The 26,608-nt window shown below is 43.1% G+C and overlaps 1 protein-coding gene across 1 annotated transcript in view; it reads right to left on the reverse strand.

Annotated features, from left to right (window-relative positions):
- The window catches only part of LOC148063047 (CUB and sushi domain-containing protein 3-like), a 414,667-nt gene that overhangs the window by 73,300 nt on the left and 314,759 nt on the right, over positions 1-26,608 (reverse strand). The window contains exons 53-58 of the mRNA XM_087812099.1: positions 23,504-23,677; positions 20,920-21,093; positions 17,506-17,691; positions 16,849-17,022; positions 5,430-5,612; positions 646-822 (exon numbers count right to left, since the gene is read on the reverse strand). Coding sequence (XP_087668225.1) covers positions 646-822; positions 5,430-5,612; positions 16,849-17,022; positions 17,506-17,691; positions 20,920-21,093; positions 23,504-23,677 — 1,068 coding nt within the window. The remainder of the gene's footprint in view (positions 1-645; positions 823-5,429; positions 5,613-16,848; positions 17,023-17,505; positions 17,692-20,919; positions 21,094-23,503; positions 23,678-26,608) is intronic.

The raw sequence follows: 26,608 nt of genomic DNA on the forward strand, positions 1-26,608 counted from the left end.
ATCTCCATCCTCCCTTCACTCGTGAACAAGAGCCGAAGACGCTTCTTAATCTCCAGAGAAGATGAAGACACTTGGGACTCGAACTATTGTTGCAAAACAAAAACCAATGCTTTGACTGAGAGTCTGATGACGAGAAAAGGACCTCGAACATCATCCGTGGTCGACGACGCTCTTCACAAACCGGTGGTGAGTTCAGGTACAATCGGGAACTGGAGAATCAGTTTACGAGCGATGTGTTCAGGGCAAGTTGTTACAAATATATTCTATTCATACCTCGACCTCCCATATCCCGAGGCCCCGCTGTGGCCCTTCAGAAAACTGCTGGTCTACATGTCACTCTGGCAGATCTGTAGCCGGGGTGGGATATTTTGCCAGAGGCAACTTGGTGTAAAACATCAGACAAAAAGTTCCAAAACATAAACAGAGAAATTCTAACTAAAAAACACATTTATGCTGAAAATGATCTCTTAAAGTCTGGATTCTCACCGTACGAAAACGTTTGCTGGCAGCGGCCACTAGGTGGCGCCTGCCGTGAGTCAGTGTTCCACAGAGACGTTTGTAAACAGTAGCGTGGGCGTGTGTTACCTCCGAGCGAGGACACCTGAACTACACATGTTGTGTTGTGATTGTTGTGATGACGCTCACTTGTGCAGTTGGGAGCCGAGCCCGACCACGTGCCGTTGGCGAGGCAGTGGCGCGTGGGCGCTCCGGAGAGGAAGTAGCCGTCCATGCAGGAGTAGACGATGGCGTGGGAGAAGGTCGTGCCGTCCACTCGGGAGACTCGGCCGTGAGCCGGCGTACCTGGGTTCCCACAATGCACGGCTGCGAGGGAAGAAGAAGAAGAAGAAGAAGAAGAGGTGCAGGTCAGACATGGATTTTCAATTTTCCATATCAGTGGTTCAGGAGCGAGGGTTTGAATCTCCCGCCGGGGATTGAACACGAGTCTCTGAGCGAGTCGTCTCTGAGCGAGTCGTCTCTGAGTGAGTCGTCTCTGAGTGAGTCGTCTCTGAGTGAGTCGTCTCTGAGCGAGTCGTCTCTGAGTGAGTCGTCTCTGAGTGAGTCGTCTCCGAGTGAGTCGTCTCTGAGTGAGTCGTCTCCGAGTGAGTCGTCTCTGAGTGAGTCGTCTCCGAGTGAGTCGTCTCTGAGTGAGTCGTCTCCGAGTGAGTCGTCTCTGAGTGAGTCGTCTCTGAGTGAGTCGTCTCTGAGTGAGTCGTCTCTGAGTGAGTCGTCTCCGAGTGAGTCGTCTCCGAGTGAGTCGTCTCCGAGTGAGTCGTCTCCGAGTGAGTCGTCTCCGAGTGAGTCGTCTCCGAGTGAGTCGTCTCCGAGTGAGTCGTCTCCGAGTGAGTCGTCTCCGAGTGAGTCGTCTCTGAGCGAGTCGTCTCTGAGTGAGTCGTCTCCGAGTGAGTCGTCTCCGAGTGAGTTGTCTCCGAGTGAGTCGTCTCCGAGAGAGTCGTCTCCGAGCGAGTCGTCTGAGAGCGAGTCGTCTCCGAGTGAGTCGTCTCCGAGTGAGTCGTCTCTGAGTGAGTCGTCTCTGAGTGAGTCGTCTCCGAGTGAGTCGTCTCTGAGCGAGTCGTCTCTGAGTGAGTCGTCTCCGAGTGAGTCGTCTCCGAGTGAGTTGTCTCCGAGTGAGTCGTCTCCAAGAGAGTCGTCTCCGAGCGAGTCGTCTGAGAGCGAGTCGTCTCTGAGTGAGTCGTCTCTGAGTGAGTCGTCTCCGAGTGAGTCGTCTCTGAGCGAACTGTCTCTGAGTGAGTCGTCTCTGAGTGAGTCTTCTCTGAGTGAGTTGTCTCCGAGTGAGTCGTCTCTGAGTGAGTCGTCTCTGAGTGAGTCGTCTCTGAGTGAGTCGTCTCCGAGTGAGTCGTCTCCGAGTGAGTCGTCTCTGAGTGAGTCGTCTCTGAGTGAGTCGTCTCTGAGTGAGTCGTCTCTGAGTGAGTCGTCTCTGAGTGAGTCGTCTCCGAGTGAGTCGTCTCTGAGTGAGTCGTCTCTGAGTGAGTCGTCTCTGAGTGAGTCGTCTCTGAGTGAGTCGTCTCCAAGAGAGTCGTCTCCAAGAGAGTCGTCTCCGAGCGAGTCGTCTGAGAGCGAGTCGTCTCTGAGTGAGTCGTCTCTGAGTGAGTCGTCTCCGAGTGAGTCGTCTCTGAGCGAACTGTCTCTGAGTGAGTCGTCTCTGAGTGAGTCTTCTCTGAGTGAGTTGTCTCCGAGTGAGTCGTCTCTGAGTGAGTCGTCTCTGAGTGAGTCGTCTCTGAGTGAGTCGTCTCCGAGTGAGTCGTCTCCGAGTGAGTCGTCTCTGAGTGAGTCGTCTCCGAGTGAGTCGTCTCTGAGTGAGTCGTCTCTGAGTGAGTCGTCTCTGAGTGAGTCGTCTCCGAGTGAGTCGTCTCTGAGTGAGTCGTCTCTGAGTGAGTCGTCTCTGAGTGAGTCGTCTCTGAGTGAGTCGTCTCCAAGAGAGTCGTCTCCAAGAGAGTCGTCTCCGAGCGAGTCGTCTGAGAGCGAGTCGTCTCTGAGTGAGTCGTCTCTGAGTGAGTCGTCTCTGAGTGAGTCGTCTCCGAGTGAGTCGTCTCTGAGCGAACTGTCTCTGAGTGAGTCGTCTCTGAGTGAGTCTTCTCTGAGTGAGTTGTCTCCGAGTGAGTCGTCTCTGAGTGAGTCGTCTCTGAGTGAGTCGTCTCTGAGTGAGTCGTCTCCGAGTGAGTCGTCTCTGAGTGAGTCGTCTCCGAGTGAGTCGTCTCTGAGTGAGTCGTCTCTGAGTGAGTCGTCTCTGAGTGAGTCGTCTCCGAGTGAGTCGTCTCTGAGTGAGTCGTCTCTGAGTGAGTCGTCTCTGAGTGAGTCGTCTCCGAGTGAGTCATCTCTGAGCGAGTCGTCTCTGAGTGAGTCGTCTCTGAGCGAGTCGTCTCCGAGTGAGTCGTCTCTGAGTGAGTCGTCTCCGAGTGAGTCGTCTCTGAGTGAGTCGTCTCTGAGTGAGTCGTCTCCGAGTGAGTCGTCTCTGAGTGAGTCGTCTCTGAGTGAGTCGTCTCCGAGTGAGTCGTCTCTGAGTGAGTCGTCTCCAAGAGAGTCGTCTCCAAGAGAGTCGTCTCCGAGCGAGTCGTCTGAGAGCGAGTCGTCTCTGAGTGAGTCGTCTCTGAGTGAGTCGTCTCCGAGTGAGTCGTCTCTGAGCGAACTGTCTCTGAGTGAGTCGTCTCTGAGTGAGTCTTCTCTGAGTGAGTTGTCTCCGAGTGAGTCGTCTTTGAGTGAGTCGTCTCTGAGTGAGTCGTCTCTGAGTGAGTCGTCTCCGAGTGAGTCGTCTCCGAGTGAGTCGTCTCCGAGTGAGTCGTCTCTGAGTGAGTCGTCTCTGAGTGAGTCGTCTCTGAGTGAGTCGTCTCTGAGTGAGTCGTCTCTGAGTGAGTCGTCTCTGAGTGAGTCGTCTCTGAGTGAGTCGTCTCCGAGTGAGTCGTCTCTGAGTGAGTCGTCTCTGAGTGAGTCGTCTCCGAGTGAGTCGTCTCTGAGTGAGTCGTCTCCGAGTGAGTCGTCTCCGAGCGAGTCGTCTCTGAGTGAGTCGTCTCCGAGTGAGTCGTCTCCGAGTGAGTCGTCTCTGAGTGAGTCGTCTCTGAGTGAGTCGTCTCCGAGTGAGTCGTCTCCGAGCGAGTCGTCTCTGAGTGAGTCGTCTCTGAGTGAGTCGTCTCCGAGTGAGTCATCTCTGAGCGAGTCGTCTCTGAGTGAGTCGTCTCTGAGCGAGTCGTCTCCGAGTGAGTCGTCTCTGAGTGAGTCGTCTCCGAGTGAGTCGTCTCTGAGTGAGTCGTCTCTGAGTGAGTCGTCTCTGAGCGAGTCGTCTCCGAGTGAGTCGTCTCTGAGTGAGTCGTCTCTGAGTGAGTCGTCTCCGAGTGAGTCGTCTCAGAGTGAGTCGTCTCCGAGCGAGTCGTCTCTGAGTGAGTCGTCTCCGAGTGAGTCGTCTCCGAGTGAGTCGTCTCCGAGTGAGTCGTCTCCGAGTGAGTCGTCTCTGAGCGAGTCGTCTCTGAGTGAGTCGTCTCCGAGTGAGTCGTCTCCGAGTGAGTTGTCTCTGAGTGAGTCGTCTCCGAGTGAGTCGTCTCTGAGTGAGTCGTCTGAGTGAGTCGTCTCTGAGTGAGTCGTCTCTGAGTGAGTCGTCTCTGAGCGAGTCGTCTCTGAGTGAGTCGTCTGAGTGAGTTGTCTCTGAGTGAGTCGTCTCCGAGTGAGTCGTCTCCGAGTGAGTCGTCTCCGAGTGAGTTGTCTCCGAGTGAGTCGTCTCTGAGCGAGTCGTCTCTGAGTGAGTCGTCTCTGAGTGAGTCGTCTCTGAGTGAGTCGTCTCTGAGCGAGTCGTCTCTGAGTGAGTCGTCTCTGAGTGAGTCGTCTCCGAGTGAGTCGTCTCTGAGTGAGTCGTCTCCGAGTGAGTCGTCTCCGAGTGAGTCGTCTCCGAGTGAGTCGTCTCTGAGTGAGTCGTCTCCGAGTGAGTCGTCTACGAGTGAGTCGTCTCTGAGTGAGTCGTCTGCGAGTGAGTCGTCTCTGAGTGAGTCGTCTCCGAGTGAGTCGTCTCTGAGTGAGTCGTCTCCGAGTGAGTCGTCTCTGAGTGAGTCGTCTCCGAGCGAGTCGTCTCTGATTGAGTCGTCTCCGACTTACTGTCCTACCATATGACTTCCTGTTCTTCCATATGACTTCCTGTCCTTCAATATGACTTCCTGTTCTTCAATATGACTTCCTGTCCTTCCATATGACTTCCTGTCCTTCCATATGACTTCCTGTTCTTCAATATGACTTCCTGTTCTTCAATATGACTTCCTGTCCTTCCATATGACTTCCTGTTCTTCAATATGACTTCCTGTCCTTCCATATGACTTCCTGTCCTACAATATGACTTCCTGTTCTTCAATATGACTTCCTGTCCTTCCATATGACTTCCTTTCCTTCAATATGACTTCCTGTCCTTCCAAATGACTTCCTGTTCTTCAATATGACTTCCTGTCCTTCCAAATGACTTCCTGTCCTTCCATATGACTTCCTGTCCTTCCATATGACTTCCTGTCCTTCAATATGACTTCTTGTCCTTCCATATGACTTCCTGTCCTTCTATATGACTTCCTGTCCTTCAATACGACTTCCTGTTCTTCAATACAACTTCCTGTCTGACTTTAAGGCAGACTTTAATATCCTTCCATTTGACTTCCTGTCCTTCTATATGACTTCCTGTCCTTTAATAAGACTTCCTGTTCCTCAATATGACTTCCTGTCCTTCAACATGACTTCCTGTTCTTCAATATGACTTCCTGTCCTTTAATAAGACTTCCTGTTCCTCAATATGACTTCCTGTTCTTCCATATGACTTCCTGTCCTTCAACATGACTTCCTGTTCTTCAATATGACTTCCTGTCCGACTTTAAGGCTGACTCTAATGTCCTACACACAAACACGTGGTTGCCGCGGTGACGCCAACATCAGAGAGCGAAGGAACTTACGTTTACAAAATGGCTGCCGTCCGGACCAGGTTCCGTTGGGGAAGCAGATCCTCTCGGCCGAGCCGTACAGCGTGTGACCGACGGCGCAGGTGAAGCGCACCTTGCTGCGCACCTTGAAGTTCCCTGCCTCCCTGCTGGCGTGCGCCGGCGTGCCGGGGTCACCGCACGTGCCCGCGGAGTCGCCTGGAAGGAAGAAGACGTGTGAGGGTCAGAGGTCGAGAGAGAGCGCCGCCTGCTGGAGACTCATGTGTTTGTCTGAGAGCAACAGCCACTGTTGAGGAATCAAAGCTGCTGATCCTCGTCTCCCTGAAGGTCGCAGTAAGACCCACAATGCACCAGTGAGCACTTGTCACCGAGCCAACACCTGCAGCACCTCCTTCAGCTGCTGCTGTCCATGAACTCAGTGGAGCAACTGAGGAGAAACGACTGGGCTTGACCTCCCACACTGACTCCCTCCTCCTCATCCCTCGCTCCACTTCTCTCCTCCTCATCCCTCGCTCCACTTCTCTCCTTCTCATCCCTCGCTCCACTTCTCTCCTCCTCATCCCTCGCTCCACTTTTCTCCTCCTCATCCCTCGCTCTCTCCTCCCTCCTCATCCCTCACTCCACTTCTCTCCTCCTCATCCCTCGCTCCACTCCTCTCCTCCTCTTCCCTCGCTCCACTTCTCTCCTCCTCATCCCTCACTCCACTCCTCCGTCCTCCTCATCCCTCGCTCCACTTCTCTCCTCCTCATCCCTCGCTCCACTCCTCCATCCTCCTCATCCCTCTCTCCACTTCTCTCATCCTCATTCCTCGCTCCACTTCTCTCATCCTCATCCCTCGCTCCACTTCTCTCCTCTTTATCTTTTATCTCTCACTCCACTCTTCCGTCCTCCTCATCCCTCGCTCCACTCCTCTCCTCCATCCTCCTCATCCCTCACTCCACTCCTCCGTCCTCCTCATCCCTCGCTCCACTTCTCTCCTCCTCATCCCTCGCTCCACTCCTCCATCCTCCTCATCCCTCGCTCCACTCCTCTCCTCCGTCCTCCTCATCCCTCGCTCCACTTCTCTCCTCTTTGTCTCTCGCTCCTCTCCTCCCTCCTTCTCATCCCTCGATCCACTTCTCTCCTTCTCATCCCTCGCTCCTCTCCTCCCTCCTCCTCATCCCTCGCTCTACTCCTCTCCTCCATATTACTCTTTCACGGAGATTCACGGTAGTATTACTCCGAGATTCACAGTAGTATTACTCTGAGATTCACAGTAGTATAACTCTGAGATTCACAGTAGTATTATTCTGAGATTCACAGTAGTATTACTCTGAGATTCACAGTAGTATTGTATTACTCTGAGATTCACAGTAGTATTACTCTAAGATTCACAGTAGTTTTACTCTGAGATTCACAGTAGTATTGTATTACTCTGAGATTCACAGTAGTATTACTCTAAGATTCACAGTAGTATTACTCTGAGATTCACAGTAGTATTATTCTGAGATTCACAGTAGTATTACTCTGAGATTCACAGTAGTATTATTCTGAGATTCACAGTAGTATTACTCTGAGATTCACAGTAGTATTGTATTACTCTGAGATTCACAGTAGTATTACCCTGAGATTCACAGTAGTATTACTCTGAGATTCACAGTAGTATTACTCTGAGATTCACAATAGTATAACTCTGAGATTCACAGTAGTTTTACTCTGAGATTCACAATAGTATAACTCTGAGATTCACAGTAGTTTTACTCTGAGATTCACAATAGTATAACTCTGAGATTCACAGTAGTATTACTCTGAGATTCACAGTAGTATTACTCTGAGATTCACAGTAGTTTTACTCTGAGATTCACAATAGTATAACTCTGAGATTCACAGTAGTATTACTCTGAGATCCACAATAGTATAACTCTGAGATTCACAGTAGTATTACTCTGAGATTCACTGTAGTATTACTCTGAGATTCACAGTAGTATTACCCTGAGATTCACAATAGTATAACTCTGAGATTCACAGTAGTATTACTCTGAGATTCACAATAGTATAACTCTGAGATTCACAGTAGTATTACTCTGAGATCCACAATAGTATAACTCTGAGATTCACAGTAGTATTACTCTGAGATTCACTGTAGTATTACTCTGAGATTCACAGTAGTATTACCCTGAGATTCACAATAGTATAACTCTGAGATTCACAGTAGTATTACTCTGAGATTCACAGTAGTATTACTCTGAGATTCACAATAGTATAACTCTGAGATTCACAGTAGTATTACTCTGAGATTCACAATAGTATAACTCTGAGATTCACAGTAGTTTTACTCTGAGATTCACAATAGTATAACTCTGAGATTCACAGTAGTTTTACTCTGAGATTCACAATAGTATAACTCTGAGATTCACAGTAGTATTACTCTGAGATTCACTGTAGTATTACTCTGAGATTCACAGTAGTATTACCCTGAGATTCACAATAGTATAACTCTGAGATTCACAGTAGTATTACTCTGAGATTCACAATAGTATAACTCTGAGATTCACAGTAGTATTACTCTGAGATCCACAATAGTATAACTCTGAGATTCACAGTAGTATTACTCTGAGATTCACTGTAGTATTACTCTGAGATTCACAGTAGTATTACCCTGAGATTCACAATAGTATAACTCTGAGATTCACAGTAGTATTACTCTGAGATTCACAGTAGTATTACTCTGAGATTCACAATAGTATAACTCTGAGATTCACAGTAGTATTACTCTGAGATTCACAATAGTATTACTCTGAGATTCACAATAGTATAACTCTGAGGTTCACAGTAGTATTACTCTGAGATTCACAGTAGTATTACTCTGAGATTCACAGTAGTATTACTCTGAGATTCACAGTAGTATTACTCTAAGATGCACAGTAATATTACTCTGAGATTCACAGTAGTATTACTCTAAGATTCCCAGTACTATTACTCTGAGATTCACAGTAGTATTACTCTGAGATTCACAGTAGTATTACTGCATTTCTACACATGTTTCATTTCTACACATTAGGTAGAAACATGTTTCATCAGGTCAAGTAAACACAACATGATGCTACACTTTCCTCCCTTGGTTTGTAAATAAGTCACATTATAATTTGTCGATCTTTAAACATTATTTCTTGACGAACACGAGGGAAATACTTGATTCATTTCATTCTAAAATGATGAAAAAAGACATGAAAGACTTGAGTTTTTATTCCCACTTCATAATAACTGTTGCAGGATCAGATGTTTTCTCTGAGAAAAGTAAACAATTCAGGATATTTTCCTCACATCCTTGGATAGTTTTGGGTTCGACCGTCCGTGAGACTCCTGCCTGTGACGCTCGCCGCCTCCACCAGGTCGTGCCACGTTTACACGTGTTTAAGAAGAATTTCACTGATTGAGCCTCGATTGGAATCTTTCATTCAAATCTTCGCTCGATGTTCACGTAGATATTTAATCGCAGCCATTCAGAGGAAAAACATCTTCGATCAAGTTTCTCCGTCGACGTCTCTTTTGTCGTCGCTTCGCTCAAACAATTCCTTTAGAAAATGTCCGATTAAATCCGTTCACAGTGAGTTGAAGTTAAACTTTTAAACTGGTTCTGCGTCACGACAAGAAAAGTGTTGAAAAAAACAAGCTAATTGTCAAACAATGAAGAATTTATGTCAAGAAAAAAAGTCAAAATATTTAAAAAACACATTTTTAAAGTTAATTAATGTGAAAAAACATTTATTCCTTCTTGGAGACATTTTTTAACTTTTCAAACGACATCTATTGAGCATCTATTGTTGTCAAAGAGCAGCTAAATGTTACAATTAAATACATTTTAATATTCAATATTTAAGTTATGATGACAAAAGTTTAAACAAATGAAAGTTAAACTTTTTTCAACACAACAAAATAATCCATTTGTTAACATATAATGAGCCATTTCAGCACTTTTTCAAACACTTGATTTACTTTACTTTTCTTTTCTTTACTTTACTTTTCTTCAGATAGTTTTAGTCAAAAGTAGAAGCTCTGAGGTTCTTGTTGTTGTTTCTTCAGGAAACACAAGCAGGAAACATCTAAATATGAATCTGAGAAAATCCTTTTCACGTCACGTTCAGAGGAAACGCTGGAGAAGTTTTATTTGTGATGGAAATGGTTTGAAGCCAGTTTTGTCAAAACAACACAGTTTGTTTATGGTGTTTAAACATTATATAAAGAATGAAGTAAAACAAACTAAGTGACTCCTTCAAGTTTCCATATTTTCAAAGAAATGGACCAAATATAAATAAAATAAATCCAACATCATAAGTGGCCGACGATGGTCAACTCTTGACGATGAATAATTAGTTTTACAAGGTTAAGTATAAAACTTCAAACTGCTTTTCTTCAGGTGCTATGTGTCCTTCTTTCTTAAGTTTAAGGAAAGAAATGTTTGAGTTCATTGTTCTGCGTAATAACTACCACTTCTTTAGCGCTTAATACCGCTGGAGTCTATCCCAGTATCATAGGGCGAGGGGCAGGGGACACCCTGGACAGGACGCCAGTCTGTCTCAGGACACACAAAGACAGACAACCATTCACACACACACTCATACCTATGGAAAATTTCCCCAAGGTCTCAATCAACCTCTGTATGTTTGTGGACTGTGGGAGGAAACCGGAGTGTCCGGAGTAAACCCACACAACACAGAGAGAACATACTGACTCCGCTTTCAATGTTTCCCGTGCGACGCTTCAAACCTGATCCACGACAATACTGTGTATTTATATTTCCCTATTTCCGCCGATACTTCATTAGCGTGTCCAGGTGAGGCCGGCGCTCACGAGGCTGTTATCTCACTAATTGGACGGCGGCGTCCTCGGACCGACCGTCCGTTCACTGGACGTCTTTTGTTGGCGATAATAAGGTCTCGTGCCCCGGGAGCACGAGGAGGAGGCGGTGGTTAGGAAGCTTCCCCCCCGCTCGCCTCATCATTAACCAGCGATCGATGCAGAGCGTTGATGCTCCGGGAAATACATTCTCCTCCAGATACAGCGTCACTTCAGGGGCCTCCAGGGTCCAGGGGTCACCGGAGGTCGCTCGTGTCCGGTCTGGTACGAGTTTTACCTAAACTTGATTTTAAAAGCATATTTGTTGTTTTTATGTGGATTTTTTATCATTTTTTTTATTTATTTATTCATTTTTAAATCTGCTCCATCGTCACTATATAATCCAATATGATATATTTTTTGTAATTTAAAGATTTGACGTCATTTATCGTGAACTTCGTTCGACGAGAACATCATCTCAGTTTGAAGAGTTCCCTCTATAGGTGGATTATGACGTTTACATTGACTGTTAACGTAAAGAAGGGACTGATGAAGAATTCAATGATGGAGATATTTAAAAAAAATAAAAATGAAAGTAAATTCTTTAATAAGCTTTAGTCTTAATTTTATTACTTTATTTAAAGATACTACAGTAAAAACATGGCATATTTCTGATATTTAACTATTTAAAATAAATACATCAAGTGCCAAATACAATGTTGTTTTGCCATGAAATAAATTGTGTAATATTTAATTTGAAAATATGATAAAAACATATATAAATTATAATATGTGTAATGAGGACCAATCAAAGGAGGAGAAAAAAAGGTTCAAAGAAAGATCTTTAACACGTTTGATGACGAGTGGAACTAGTAACGATCAGAACTCACACCAGGCTCCTCTCATTTGGAGACCATGGTTCTCAGTAGGAAGGTTTAGAAGCGATTTAACTTCCAGTGGTTCTGGTTCACGAGTGAGGGGAGCACGTGTTGAAGGTGAAGCATCTTCTGACGTCAGGACCATCTAGTGGTCGAACACAAGAGGCTGAAGTTCAATCATCCATGAGAGACTCAGAGTTTGTCTGCATCGAGAACATTGAGGTCTTTTAAAGACTCTCCTGGACTCAGACCTGGTCCGGTCCAGTTGGGAGGAGGCCCCGGGAGGAGACCCCGGGAGGAGGCCCCGGGAGGAGGCCCCGGGAGGAGGCCCCGGGAGGAGGCCCCGGGAGGAGGCCCCGGGAGGAGGCCCCCGGGAGGAGGCCCCGGGAGGAGGCCCCGGGAGGAGGCCCCGGGAGGAGGCCCCCGGGAGGAGGCCCCGGGAGGAGGCCCCGGGAGGAGGCCCCGGGAGGAGGCCCCGGGAGGAGCTGGAACACCTGAGCCTCGTTGACTGAACGTCAGGGAGATGATGGACAGAAACACAGACTCAAATGTTCTCAACATTTTGAAGCTGGATATGTTTGTGTTTGTTCTTGTCGTTACGTGTAAAATACACAAAAATAAATGTTTTGTTGTGAAGAAAACTCGTCAACACAATAAGAGACAACACAACAAATCCTACATCTTAAAAAAACGTGACTATGAATCTACGTCTGATGTTTCAGTTAAAGAAACGATCAAATGTGTAACTTCAAAGGTGTTTATCACAGAGTTGTGTGTTTTCAACAAGAAAAAATCTGAAGCTTCTATTCACAGGTTTGTCAACACAACATGTTTAAGATCCGAGAGTTTTTCAGTAAGGAAATGACAACTTTACTGTAATCAGTCATTTAGATTTAACACACATTTCAAATAGTCACTTGATTAACTGATAATCTTTCATATTTAATTCATATTAAATAATCATTGTCTTGCATTACATTCACTTAAACTAAACTCAAACAACTCAGGTTCACATCCACAGGTCAGGTCACACACAGAAAGATTAAACAATCCCAGATTCCCAGCAAGTCTGTGGACACCTGTGTGAGAACTCACACTGAAAGACACAACAGTCCAGCATGTCGCTGGGAACAGATCCTCTCGAGAAAACAACAACCTTTGGTAAGTTTCCACTACGATCACGTGCGACGGCCATCTTAGAATCAAGTGTTTACAGTCACTGACCAATACATGTACATTTGACTAGAGGCGTTAACCTGAATATTCTACTATAAAGATCCACCATTTTGTGAGATCTTTGCGTTCTGGCATTCGAAGACGTCTGCGATAGATCTCTCTGTTGCTAGATCTCTCTGTTGCTAGATCTCTCTGCTTGCTAGATCTCTTTGTTGCTAGATCTCTCTGTTGCTAGATCTCTCTGTTGCTAGATCTCTTTGTTGCTAGATCTCTTTGTTGCTAGATCTCTCTGTTGATAGATCTCTCTGCTTGCTAGATCTCTCTGTTGATAGATCTCTCTGCTTGCTAGATCTCTCTGTTGATAGATCTCTCTGTTGATAGATCTCTTTGTTGATAGATCTCTTTGTTGATAGATCTCTCTGTTGATAGATCTCTCTGTTGCTAGATCTCTCTGTTGCTAGATCTCTCTGTTGCTAGATCTCTCTGTTGATAGATCTCTCTGTTGCTAGATCTCTCTGTTGCTAGATCTCTCTGTTGATATATCTCTCTGTTGATAGATCTCTCTGTTGCTAGATCTCTCTGTTGATAGATCTCTCTGCTTGCTAGATCTCTCTGCTTGCTAGATCTCTCTGCTTGCTAGATCTCTCTGTTGATAGATCTCTCTGTTGCTAGATCTCTCTGTTGCTAGATCTCTCTGTTGATAGATCTCTGTTGATAGATCTCTCTGCTTGCTAGATCTCTCTGTTGATAGATCTCTCTGTTGCTAGATCTCTCTGCTTGCTAGATCTATCTGTTGCTAGATCTCTTTGTTGATAGATCTCTCTGTTGCTAGATCTCTCTGTTGATACATCTCTGTTGATAGATCTCTCTGTTGATAGATCTCTCTGTTGATAGATCTCTCTGTTGATAGATCTCTCTGTTGCTAGATCTCTTTGTTGCTAGATCTCTCTGTTGCTAGATCTCTCTGTTGATAGATCTCTGTTGATAGATCTCTCTGTTGATAGATCTCTCTGTTGATAGATCTCTTTGTTGCTAGATCTCTTCGTTGCTAGATCTCTTTGTTGCTAGATCTCTCTGTTGCTAGATCTCTCTGTTGATAGATCTCTCTGTTGATAGATCTCTCTGTTGCTAGATCTCTCTGTTGATAGATCTCTCTGTTGCTAGATCTCTCTGTTGATAGATCTCTCTGTTGCTAGATCTCTCTGTTGATAGATCTCTCTGTTGCTAGATCTCTCTGTTGCTAGATCTCTCTGTTGATAGATCTCTCTGTTGCTAGATCTCTCTGTTGATAGATATCTCTGTTGATAGATCTCTCTGATTGCTAGATCTCTCTGTTGATAGATCTCTCTGTTGCTAGATCTCTCTGTTGATAGATCTCTGTTGATAGATCTCTCTGCTTGCTAGATCTCTCTGTTGATAGATCTCTCTGTTGCTAGATCTCTCTGCTTGCTAGATCTCTCTGTTGCTAGATCTCTTTGTTGATAGATCTCTCTGTTGCTAGATCTCTCTGTTGATAGATCTCTGTTGATATATCTCTCTGTTGATATATCTCTCTGTTGATAGATCTCTCTGTTGCTAGATCTCTTTGTTGATAGATCTCTCTGTTGCTAGATCTCTCTGTTGATAGATCTCTCTGTTGATAGATCTCTCTGTTGATAGATCTCTCTGTTGATAGATCTCTCTGTTGATAGATCTCTGTTGATAGATCTATGTTGATAGATCTCTCTGTTGATAGATCTCTCTGTTGATAGATCTCTCTGTTGATAGATCTCTCTGTTGATAGATCTCTCTGTTGATAGATCTCTCTGTTGATAGATCTCTCTGCTGCTAGATCTCTCTGTTGATAGATCTCTCTGTTGATAGATCTCTCTGTTGATAGATCTCTCTGTTGCTAGATCTCTCTGTTGATAGATCTCTGTTGATAGATCTCTCTGCTTGCTAGATCTCTCTGTTGATAGATCTCTCTGTTGCTAGATCTCTCTGCTTGCTAGATCTCTCTGTTGCTAGATCTCTTTGTTGATAGATCTCTCTGTTGCTAGATCTCTCTGTTGATAGATCTCTGTTGATATATCTCTCTGTTGATATATCTCTCTGTTGATAGATCTCTCTGTTGCTAGATCTCTTTGTTGATAGATCTCTCTGTTGCTAGATCTCTCTGTTGATAGATCTCTCTGTTGATAGATCTCTCTGTTGATAGATCTCTCTGTTGATAGATCTCTCTGTTGATAGATCTCTGTTGATAGATCTCTGTTGATAGATCTCTCTGTTGATAGATCTCTCTGTTGATAGATCTCTCTGTTGATAGATCTCTCTGCTTGCTAGATCTCTCTGTTGATAGATCTCTCTGTTGATAGATCTCTCTGTTGATAGATCTCTCTGTTGATAGATCTCTCTGCTGCTAGCGCCCTCAAGAACTGTTACACAACATTTGATGGTGTGATTGTGCGACAACAGAACGAATTAAGTGTTTTTTACTACAGTACAATAGTATCAGTAGTACTGTTTATTATATATGTATTAATACATAAATATAATAAACAGAACTACTACTACTGTTTATTATATTTATGTATTAATGTAGTCATTTTTACTGTCGAGATAACGATTTAATAATGTTTTATTGATGCGACTGTTTGATGACTGATTAACTTCGTTGTACATGTTGCACTTAATAGAAACGGATTAAATCAAAGTATATTTATTATATTTTCTTAACTCTGCACAGCAGCAGCTCGTTGGACGTCGAGGGTGAAATGAGGAACATTTGAGGAAAACGTTCCGACTCATAGTTTCACCAAATTAAAACCACTTTTCTTCTCATCGTCTGAAAAAAGCCTCTCGTGTTCATTAAATCTCTCCACACTACGACGCTCAGGCAAATGGAAACATCACTAAATAATAATATATCTGGAGCAACTATCAATTTCCTCGAGGCTCATTTGTCGGCGGCGTCGCACGGATCGCTCGGATAAATAAATAGAATCTCAAGCCTAAGTGACGAGAGAATAACAGCGTTTCCTGCAACACTGATCCGAACACAGACGCTGATGTTTGACGAGACGTTTCAACGAACCTGCCGGGGTCAGAGGTCACGTGACGCGGCGGGATCACGGCCAACATGGCGGACGGCGAGCGTTTCTATAGTTTTATCTTGACCTTTAAAGTATATACTTTATTGAGTATTGTTTTAATTTTTTAAGCGCTTTGTGACCCTGGTCTGGAAAAGAGCGATAGAAATATAAATTACTTACTTACTTACTTACACTAACGATACAAATATAAACTGTTACATACGGTTAATATTTTATATTTATCAACTAATATACTCGTCGAGTCAAACACTTGAAAGTCAAACTTTCGTTGAAGCTTGAAAAGAACAATCTTCTGCTTCTCAACAACTATTTAAGGCTAATTTAATTTACTCTGAAATATCAAACGATACAAAATGACTCCAGTTTGTCAGTAATTAAAACACGGTTCATTCTTTTGCTTCGTTGTATCTTCAGAAGTTCATGAGTGAGAAGATCTTCTTCATACGTTCGGTCCAGACGCTTGTTTGTCTTGATGTTTCTGCTCTTCATTATCTCCTGGAGCTCCAGAAATAGAAGATGACATTTCGCTTCCATCTCAGCGTCCACAGAGTTCATCGCTAACGTTAATGTCATGATTCTCATGAAGGCAACATCGGCGAGTCGTCGGTGTACGAACACACAACACTATTTAAATACACTTGTATCTGTGAAACATCTTCAGTGGAAGATTCTTCACAGACGACACAAACAAGATGGTTCTTGACGATCAAACTTTAAACTTTAAACTGACTGTGAGTCGAACACCAACATCACTAGATAATCATCACGAACAAGTCTTTAAACTCACAATAAACCATCCATCTAAAACATCAGAGCGTGCAGACGCCCGTCAAGCAGCTCCAGAAACCCATCTTCCTTTTGAAAAGTTAAATCAACGTGTGAATGTGTGTGTGTGTGTGTGTGTGTGTGTGTGTGTGTGTGTGTGTGTGTATGTGTGTGTGTGTGTGTGTGAAGTCTTGTTGACCATAACCACACCCACTCTGCTGTGATTGGTCAAGCATGGAGGTTTGTCACCGCGCGTCATCAATGGTCTCCACCTCCAAGGGACTGGTTGTATAAACAAAGCGTGATAACAGCTGGAGAAGTGTAATGAGTAAAGATCTCGACGACCACAGATCAACGACCACTTGTTTCTGGTCACATGATCCTCTTTTCAGAAAACTTCTGTACTTTAAGCTGTTTTATTTTCCTGAGTTTCCTTCTCACTGATTTGTTTGATCGTCTGTCAAAGTTGTTTCGCTCTTGTTTTTCTAATTGTACTTTTCTTTCTCTCCTTTCTTTCTCTGACAGACACACACTGAGAGCTCGTGAATTCACTCTGAAAAACATGCTCATGGCTCGTCTATTAAACAAAAGACAATCAAATCAAGGTGATTCTTCAAGCGCTCGCTCCGAGTGCGTTGTTGACTCACAAAGACTCACACAGACTCACAAAGACCCACAAAGCCTTGAGTGAAGTGGTGGTTCTGGTACCTGAGCAGTGGGGCAGTGGACCGCTCCAGTGTCCGTTGAGCTGACAGGTGAGCGCCGCGTCTCCCAGCAGCCGCCGCTCGCCGGCGCAGGAGTATCTGACGGTGGATCCGAAGGTGAACTTGTCTCCGGTCACGAGTCCGTGAGGAGGCTCGCCGGGGTGACCGCAGTCCACCTCTGGAGGGACGGAAGATTGGATGGAGGGAGGAGAGGAGTGTTGACACCGTCAGGTGGATGACGAGGAAGAAGATCTCATCACATCTTTCATCCCTCGTGACCTCTGACCTCTGACCTCGGACACGCTACCATGTATGAGACATAAACTAGTGATCCTAGAACGAACCTCATCTGATCAACAACTTCATTTCTAAACATTGTTTTCATTTTAAAGCTTGTTTAAAGTTCATTAACACGATAAATACATACAATAAAACACGACCAGTATGAACGACATCGTTGTAAAAGCTACAGACGCGTCAGAGGATCCATCGTCTCTTATCTCAGACCAGAAGAAAGGTTTCATCAGATGAACGAGTGAAAGACATTTATCTCTTGAGCTTCTCAAGTTCAAACCTAACGTCCTGAAGGTTACTTTGGAAACACACTTGAGAACCGTCATCACGCACATGTTGATCACGAAAGAAAGAGGGTTCACTGTACCGATGCATTCTGGGAGAGGCTTGTCCCAGTGTCCGACGGGGAGGCAGGTGAGCACGGAGGAGCCGAACAGGAAGTAGCCGGGGTTACAGTCGTAGAAGACGACGCTGCCGAAGGTGAAGTTCCCGTGTTCGATCTTACTCTCCCGGATGGAGTTGGCAGGGATTCCAGGATCCGTGCAGTTGACGACTGAGAAGAAATAACACTTGTTTAAAATAAAGAACACGATTCATGTGTTCAACTCTTCAATGAAACCTCCGTGATATAGATACAGTAGTTTATATACAGTAGAAATAATATAGAATAAATGAAATATAGTAGATATAAAATACAGTATAAATAATATAGAATAAATGAAATATAGTAGGAATAAAATACAGTAGAAATAATATAGAAGAAATAAAATACAGTAGAAATAATATAGAATAAATGAAATATAGTAGATATGAAATACAGTAGAATAATATAGAAGAATTAAAATACAGTATAAATAATATAGAAGAAGAAATGAATATAGTAGAAATAGAATACAGTAGAAATAAATTACTGTAGAATTAATATAGAAGAAATAAAATATAGTATAAATAAATTACAATAGAAATAATATAGAAGAAATAAATACAGTAGAAATAATATAGAAGTAATAAAATAGAGTAGAAATAGTATAGAATAAATAAATACAGCAGAAATAATATAGAAGAAATAAAATATAGTAGAAATAAATAACAGTAGAAATAAATTACAGTAGAATTAATATAGAATAAATTAAATATAGTAGAAATAAATTACTGTAGAAATATTATAGAAGAAATAAAATACAGCAGAAATAATATAGAAGAAATAAAATATAGTAGAAATAAATTACAGTATAAATAATATAGAAGAAATAAAATACAGCAGAAATAATATAGAAGAAATAAAATATAGTAGAAATAAATTACAGTATAAATAATACAGAAGAAATAAAATGTAGTAGAAATAAATTACAGTATAAATAATATAGGAGAAATAAAATATAGAAGAAATAAAATACAGTAGAAATAATATAGAATAAATAAAATAAAGTAGAAATAATATATATATAATATAGACAGTGAACGCACCACAAGACCATATTAAACAAAAGTGTTTCATTTTAATTAAACTTAAATATTTCCTACTCACTGACTAGTAAACATGGAAGAGAGTTAGCAGTTAAACCTGGTCAAAAGCCAGAGTGACTCATGTCTGGCTCGTCATCCATTTACTAACTGACACGTCAGAACCTTCCTCCAGGAACACTGAGAAGCTAAACATCTCCAGTGTGTGCTGGGTCCGCCCCGGGACTTCCTCCTAACACCCTAAATGGAAGGCGATGAGAAGTATCTCTTGTTCCTCCACAGTCTCTCCTGACACCGATCTCACCCGTGAACCAGTGTTTTTTAGAGGTCGGACCTGGTTCTGATGAAGGTCGCGTCGGCGTGAGAGACGACAATAGAAACTCTTTGATGATCTGAGCGAGAGACGCGAGGAGGTGAAATAAACTCTGTTTCCACGACAACCTGGAGAGAAAACGAGCGTCGTTTTCTTGAAGGTGTTTTTCCGGAGCGTTGAACCATCAGATCCAGATGTTTAATGGTGTGCGTCAAACGCTCATCGACGACATGAGTCGTGACGATCTCGAGCTTCGACTCCTTTGATCGTCGGTGCCAGTCGACCCGCGGGACGCCGCCAGCTCTCCAGGATCCAGGCGAGCGCTGCCAAGACACCGGGTTTTCAAGCGGCAGAAGAAGGCCGAGCCAGAGGTAAGAAGCAATTAAACAGTTCCTTTGTAACGTGTCACTGAAGCTCCTTCACCGTTCAAACACCAGTTTCCTCCGAGAGCTGCGATCAATTCTGCATCTTTTTACGAAGGAAATTAAACGAGGGTTGAAGACTTTTCTTCGCTGGGACACGAGATGTTACTGATATTTTACTGTCCAGAGATGAAGGTTCGATGAACGTGAAGTAATTATTTTAATTCAAATGATTTCTTATGTTGAGAAGAGAATATATCAACACAATATTGGTGGAGAGTTCAAAAATATTAAAAAATATATTTTAAAGATACAAGTTTAAATGGTATATATTGTTTTGATTATTTTAAAAAAATGATCCATCTACTGTATTTTCTGCACTATAAGGCACACTTTAAATGTCTCTTTAAAGGAGTCTGACACTTCCACCTCTACAGTGGATTAACAACACTCTGACACTTTCATTTGAAATAACGTAAAGTCACTTTGTTTAGCTTATTTTATTTTATTTATATTTTTATTTTGTTTATACTGTCGTTATATTCAGTTACTGTTTTGTTATTTAATGCTATCGTCCTCTTCTGTGTGCTTTTTGGTTTTTCTCTATTCCTTCTGTGCTACTGGAAAACAGAAATTTCCCTGAGAGTGTCGTCTCAAAGGATCAATAAAGTGCAGTCTAAGTCTAAGTCTAAGTCTAAGTCTAAGTCTAAGTCTAAGTCTAAGTCTAAAGCATTTAATTTCCTCCAAAAATGACAGTGCGCCTTATATATGAACATTACCTGCTGGATGACTTGTTTACAAACACTTTCATGACTCTGTGACGACATGTGATACACGTGCGTTCAACATGTCATACATGTGCACTCTAGCCGTCATACACGCGCTCAACTTCCCTGCTGCTCAACATTTGTCTTCTCTCAACACCAGTCTCACGAGCTGCTGCTTGAAGCCTTTTAAACATCATTTGAACATCGTTACCATGGGAGTGAACAAAGTTGTCAGACCCTTAATAAAGTTTGACTTTATCTCACTGTTTTGAGAAGATTCCCTTTTGCTCAGCTTTATCTAGTGGATGATAACACAACCCCAGTCAAACGTTTGTATCTTTTATTCTATGCGCCTTATAATCCGGTGCAAAATATTTATGAAAACACTTCTAAAATAGGTCATTCATTGAAGGTGCGCCTTATAATCCGGTGCCTAATAGTGCGGAAAATAAAAATCTGCGATGTAGTATTTCATAAAACATTTGATGAATCATTGAAATGTTGGTTTGATTCAATATTATTTAAGCCCAAAACTTGTCTTATGCAGAATTAAAAACACTATGACGTGGTGAGGGATTATTGTCTGAACGTTGGTAACAAACCAACATTAAGAATTTAAGAATTTCCAGCATAAACCTCACATTTAATCAAATCTGAAGATAAAGATTCAGTTTCACGATCAGACTCGCTAGCGTTAGCGACGCAGCATCTTGAGCAACATAATAAATCTTCCGGTGTTTAACATACACAAATATTCTACGCCACGAGTCTCAAGTTAACGCTGAACCGATGGTCGTGTCGTGAAGAAACCTCTGCAGCTGCTCGACTGTCGAGTCACATCAGCGTCACGAACCAGCTGTCAATCATCGTCTCACCTCGACAGGTCGGCGGCTGCTGGCTCCACTGCCGGCTGGCCTGGCACTGGGCGGCCGACGGTCCCTCCAGGGTGTAGCCCTTGTTGCAGGAGAACTGAACCACGTCGTTGAAGTTGAAGCCGTCGCCCGCCGTGCGACCGTAGATGGGGCTTCCTGGGTGTCCACAGGTGACCGCTGGAACGAAGGACAACATGTGAAGACCAGGAGGAGAAGGTCCTTCATGACTTTACCTTGAACCAAAATGGCCGTCGATCATGAAAGTCAACGTAAGCAACAGAAAATCTAACAATGGTTGAAGCTCACGAAGTATATTGAGATCATGAGGTTTGAGTGAAACGAGGGACGTCGTGAAAGAACAATAGACTCGTGCTGTCTCTCAAATCACATACTAGTGTACTCAAAGTTAGTGTTCTTAGTGCATAAGTGCGTCTCAATTCTTAGTATGTAAATGTAGTGCTCCATACACACTAAATTGACACTAAAACACCCACAAAACTGAGTATGAATCGATGGATACTTTCTACACTAAACGGCTCCATCTTAGTGACGTTGTAAATGGAAGTTACGTCTTAGTATATGAATATATATATATATATATATATATACTGTATATATATTCATATACTTACAGGTGCATTTTCAGCAGCAGCAGAATATTTTGTTTCTCATATTTTTTCTTTATTTCTTTTTTCAAACTTGCATAACGTGCTGCCAGCAGGTGTCGCTAGTGTTCCTACAGCTGGTTGAAATTATTGTTAGATAGAAGTAGAAGAAGAAGCTGTCGTGTCATTTCCTGTTAGTTTGTAGCAGCAGAGTTTGATTTGAGACATACTATCTGTGGAGGATTAGTTACTAGTTAGTATGTACATTATCCTGATGATACTAACTTCTAGTATACTAAGAGAAGTATGTTTGAGAAATACTATCTGTGGAGGATTAGTTACTAGTTAGTACGTACACTATCCTGATGACACTAACTTCTAGTACACTAAGAGAAGTATGTTTGAGACATACTATCTGTGGAGGATTAGTTACTAGTTAGTACGTACACTATCCTGATGATACTAACTTCTAGTATACTAAGAGAAGTATGTTTGAGACATACTATCTGTGGAGGATTAGTTACTAGTTAGTACGTACACTATCCTGATGATACTAACTTCTAGTATACTAAGAGAAGTATGTTTGAGACATACTATCTGTGGAGGATGAGTTACTAGTTAGTACGTACACTATCCTGATGATACTAACTTCTAGTATACTAAGAGAAGTATGTTTGAGACATACTATCTGTGGAGGATTAGTTACTAGTTAGTACGTACACTATCCTGATGATACTAACTTCTAGTATACTAAGAGAAGTATGTGATTTGAGACATACTATCTGTGGAGGATTAGTTACTAGTTAGTATGTACACTATCCTGATGATACTAACTTCTAGTATACTAAGAGAAGTATGTTTGAGACATACTATCTGTGGAGGATTAGTTACTAGTTAGTACGTACACTATCCTGATGATACTAACTTCTAGTATACTAAGAGAAGTATGTTTGAGACATACTATCTGTGGAGGATTAGTTACTAGTTAGTACGTACACTATCCTGATGATACTAACTTCTAGTATACTAAGAGAAGTATGTTTGAGACATACTATCTGTGGAGGATGAGTTACTAGTTAGTACGTACACTATCCTGATGATACTAACTTCTAGTATACTAAGAGAAGTATGTTTGAGACATACTATCTGTGGAGGATTAGTTACTAGTTAGTACGTACACTATCCTGATGATACTAACTTCTAGTATACTAAGAGAAGTATGTTTGAGACATACTATCTGTGGAGGATTAGTTACTAGTTAGTACGTACACTATCCTGATGATACTAACTTCTAGTATACTAAGAGAAGTATGTTTGAGACATACTATCTGTGGAGGATTAGTTACTAGTTAGTACATACACTATCCTGATGATACTAACTTCTAGTATACTAAGAGAAGTATGTTTGAGACATACTATCTGTGGAGAACTAGTTACTAGTTAGTATACTAAGAGAAGTATGTTTGAGACACAGCAAAGGATACAGATTAATTAGCACGTAGCATGTTAAGCTAATGATGTCGGGACTTCAAAGGAAACACTTGAAACAGGAAGTGAAACCTGATGAAACCATGACAGGAAGTGACTGAAACTTAAAGGACGATAACTTCAATTAGGATTCACGACGTAAACATAAAGTTCTGATCTGACTGGTCGTGTGAAAGAGATCGTTGACGGACAGATGGATGTTTGGACGGTTGTTTGATTGACGGGTCATGTGACGATGATCGTGAAGCCGAGCTGACCTTGAAGACAGTTTTTAAAAAGTAATACCAAAGTTAAACGGGATCACGTCAAAAATGTGTAGGATTCAAAAGATGTTTGTGCGATCAGTGATGTCATCAGAAGACCTGTCAATCACAGGCTTTAACGGGTGAGACGGGTTCAAGGGAAGTCATGTGACCTGGAGTGATTGACAGGGATGTTGGATGAGATGATGCTGAGGATGGAAGGTGGTCGTCAGGATCTGGTCCTGGACTCACAGATGCAGACGGGCAGATGACCCGACCAGCCGTGGTCCTGCTGACAGATCCGGACCGAGGAGCCGATCAGCTTGAACCCGGGGTTGCACTGGTACACCACCGTGTCCCGGTACCCGAAGTTCTCGCCGATCACCTGTCCGTTCACGATCCGCTCCGGAACGCCGCAGTGTCCCGCTGGAGGACCAGAAGACATTAGCAGTTACACGCCAAGAACACGCCTGGAGTCAAGAGTTCATGTCAAGAACACGCCTGGAGTCAAGAGTTCATGTCAAGAACACGCCTGGAGTCAAGAGTTCATGTCAAGAACACGCCTGGAGTCAAGAGTTCATGTCAAGAACACGCCTGGAGTCAAGAGTTCATGTCAAGAACACGCCTGGAGTCAAGAGTTCATGTCAAGAACACGCCTGGAGTCAAGAGTTCATGTCAAGAACACGCCTGGAGTCAAGAGTTCATGTCAAGAACACGCCTGGAGTCAAGAGCTCATGTCAAGAACACGCCTGGAGTCAAGAGTTCATGTCAACTGTTATGTCAACAAAATATGTCCAAACATCAGCTTTAAAAGCTGGCGGACTCACTGTATCCTCTCGTCCTCAGTTGTAACTTCTTTCAATTGTTTTAAAACCAAAATATGTCCAAACATCAGCTTTAAACGCTGGCGGACTCACTGTATCCTCTTGTCCTCAGTCGTAACTGCTTTCAATTGTTTTAAAACCAAAATATGTCCAAACATCAGCTTTAAAAGCTGGCGGACTCACTGTATCCTCTCGTCCTCAGTCGTAACTGCTTTCAATTGTTTTAAAACCCAAATATGTCCAAACATCAGCTTTAAAAGCTGGCGGACTCACTGTATCCTCTCGTCCTCAGTCGTAACTGCTTTCAATTGTTTTAAAACCAAAATATGTCCAAACATCAGCTTTAAAAGCTGGCGGACTCACTGTATCCTCTCGTCCTCAGTCGTAAGTGCTTTCAATTGTTTTAAAACCAAAATATGTCCAAACATCAGCTTTAAAAGCTGGCGGACTCACTGTATCCTCTCGTCCTCAGTCGTAACTGCTTTCAATTGTTTTAAAACCAAAATATGTCCAAACATCAGCTTTAAAAGCTGGCGGACTCACTGTATCCTCTCGTCCTCAGTCGTAACTGCTTTCATTTGTTTTCAAACCAAAATATGTCCAAACATCAGCTTTAAAAGCTTGCTGGACTCACTGTATCCTCTCGTCCTCAGTCGTAACTGCTTTCATTTGTTTTCAAACCAAAATATTTCCAAACATCAGCTTTAAACGCTGGCGGACTCACTGTATCCTCTCGTCCTCAGTCGTAACTGCTTTCAATTGTTTTCAAACTAAAATATGTCCAAACATCAGCTTTAAACGCTGCTGGACTCACTGTATCCTCTCGTCCTCAGTCATCATTCTTCCTTTAGCTGCGGAGGACATAACGACTGCTGCCATCTAGAGGCCGGAGGTTTAATTGCGACACAAAGATTCACGACAATGGTTGTTGTCTGAGGTTTTGAACCAGGATCTGAAGGTTGATCTCTGGAGCTCCTTCAGTCGATGGTTCTGAAGCAGCAACAGGTCCAGTGCTGGTGTCAGACGTGTTCAGGTCCAGAGCGACGTCTGCTCGGTTCGATTCAAAGAGTCACGACGACCACGGACTGGTTTCTGCTCCAGAAGAGGATCTGCTGAGATTCCGGCGCCACTTAAAAGCTCAGAAATTGCCTCTGACTGCGCGACTGATTCTCTTAATTCACTTGAGCTCCAGGAACGCAGTCTTGCACTTTATTATCTCTGGAGCCACAGATCCAGCAGCGACTGCAGCGAGTCGTCGTCTCGACGCTTCCATGAAGAGCCTGCAGTGATCAGAGGCTCTGAAGGCAGTGATGACAGGAGTCTCTAGGATCACCTTCACTGGACTCTTTGCTGCTGCTGTTGGAATCCATGTGAACTCAAGACACCACTGTTTTCGTCTGACGACTCAAAACTTTATCGATAAAACTAGAAAAACATTCAAATGATTGTTTCTTTAAACCAACGAAACATTTCAAACAAAAAAGCGGAAAAAGATTAAAATAAAATAAGGTTGAGACTCAGAGTCGTGAGTCATGAGTCAGAGTCAGAGTCAGAGTCAGAGTCAGAGTCAGAATCATGAGTCATGAGTCAGAGTCATGAGTCATGAGTCATGAGTCATGAGTCATGAGTCATGAGTCAGAGTCAGAGTCAGAGTCAGAGTCAGAGTCATGAGTCATGAGTCATAAGTCATAAGTCAGAGCCATGAGTCATGAGTCATGAGTCATGAGTCAGAGTCAGAGTCAGAGTCATGAGTCATGAGTCATGAGTCATAAGTCATAAGTCAGAGCCATGAGTCATGAGTCATGAGTCATGAGTCAGAGTCAGAGTCAGAGTCAGAGTCAGAGTCATGAGTCATGAGTCATGAGTCATGAGTCATGAGTCAGAGTCAGAGTCGTGAGTCGTGAGTCATGAGTCAGAGTCATAATTCGGAGTAGTAAGTCTGTAATATCAGTAAGAGTTGTGAGTCAGAGTCGTGAGTCATAAGTCAGAGCCATGAGTCAGAGTTGTAAGTCAGAGTCGTGAGTCATGAGTCAGAGTCATAAGTCAGAGCCATGAATCAGAGTTGTGATTCAGAGTCGTGAGTCGTGAGTCAGAGTTAGGAGTCAGAGTCATGAGTCATGAGTCATGAGTCATGAGTCAGAGTCATGAGTCATGAGTCAGAGTCAGAGTCATGAGTCAGAGTCATGAGTCAGAGTCAGAGTCGTGAGTCATGAGTCAGAGTCATAAGTCAGAGCCATGAATCAGAGTTGTGATTCAGAGTCGTGAGTCGTGAGTCAGAGTTAGGAGTCAGAGTCATGAGTCATGAGTCATGAGTCATGAGTCAGAGTCATGAGTCATGAGTCAGAGTCAGAGTCATGAGTCAGAGTCATGAGTCAGAGTCAGAGTCGTGAGTCATGAGTCAGAGTCATAATTCAGAGTAGTAAGTCTGTAATATCAGTAAGAGTTGTGAGTCAGAGTCGTGAGTCATAAGTCAGAGCCATGAGTCATGAGTCATGAGTCATGAGTCAGAGTCATGAGTCAGAGTCAGAGTCAG

The sequence above is a fragment of the Callionymus lyra genome, chromosome 17, assembly GCF_982586985.1.
Source record: "Callionymus lyra chromosome 17, fCalLyr1.hap1.1, whole genome shotgun sequence".
Lineage (NCBI taxonomy): Eukaryota > Metazoa > Chordata > Actinopteri > Syngnathiformes > Callionymidae > Callionymus > Callionymus lyra.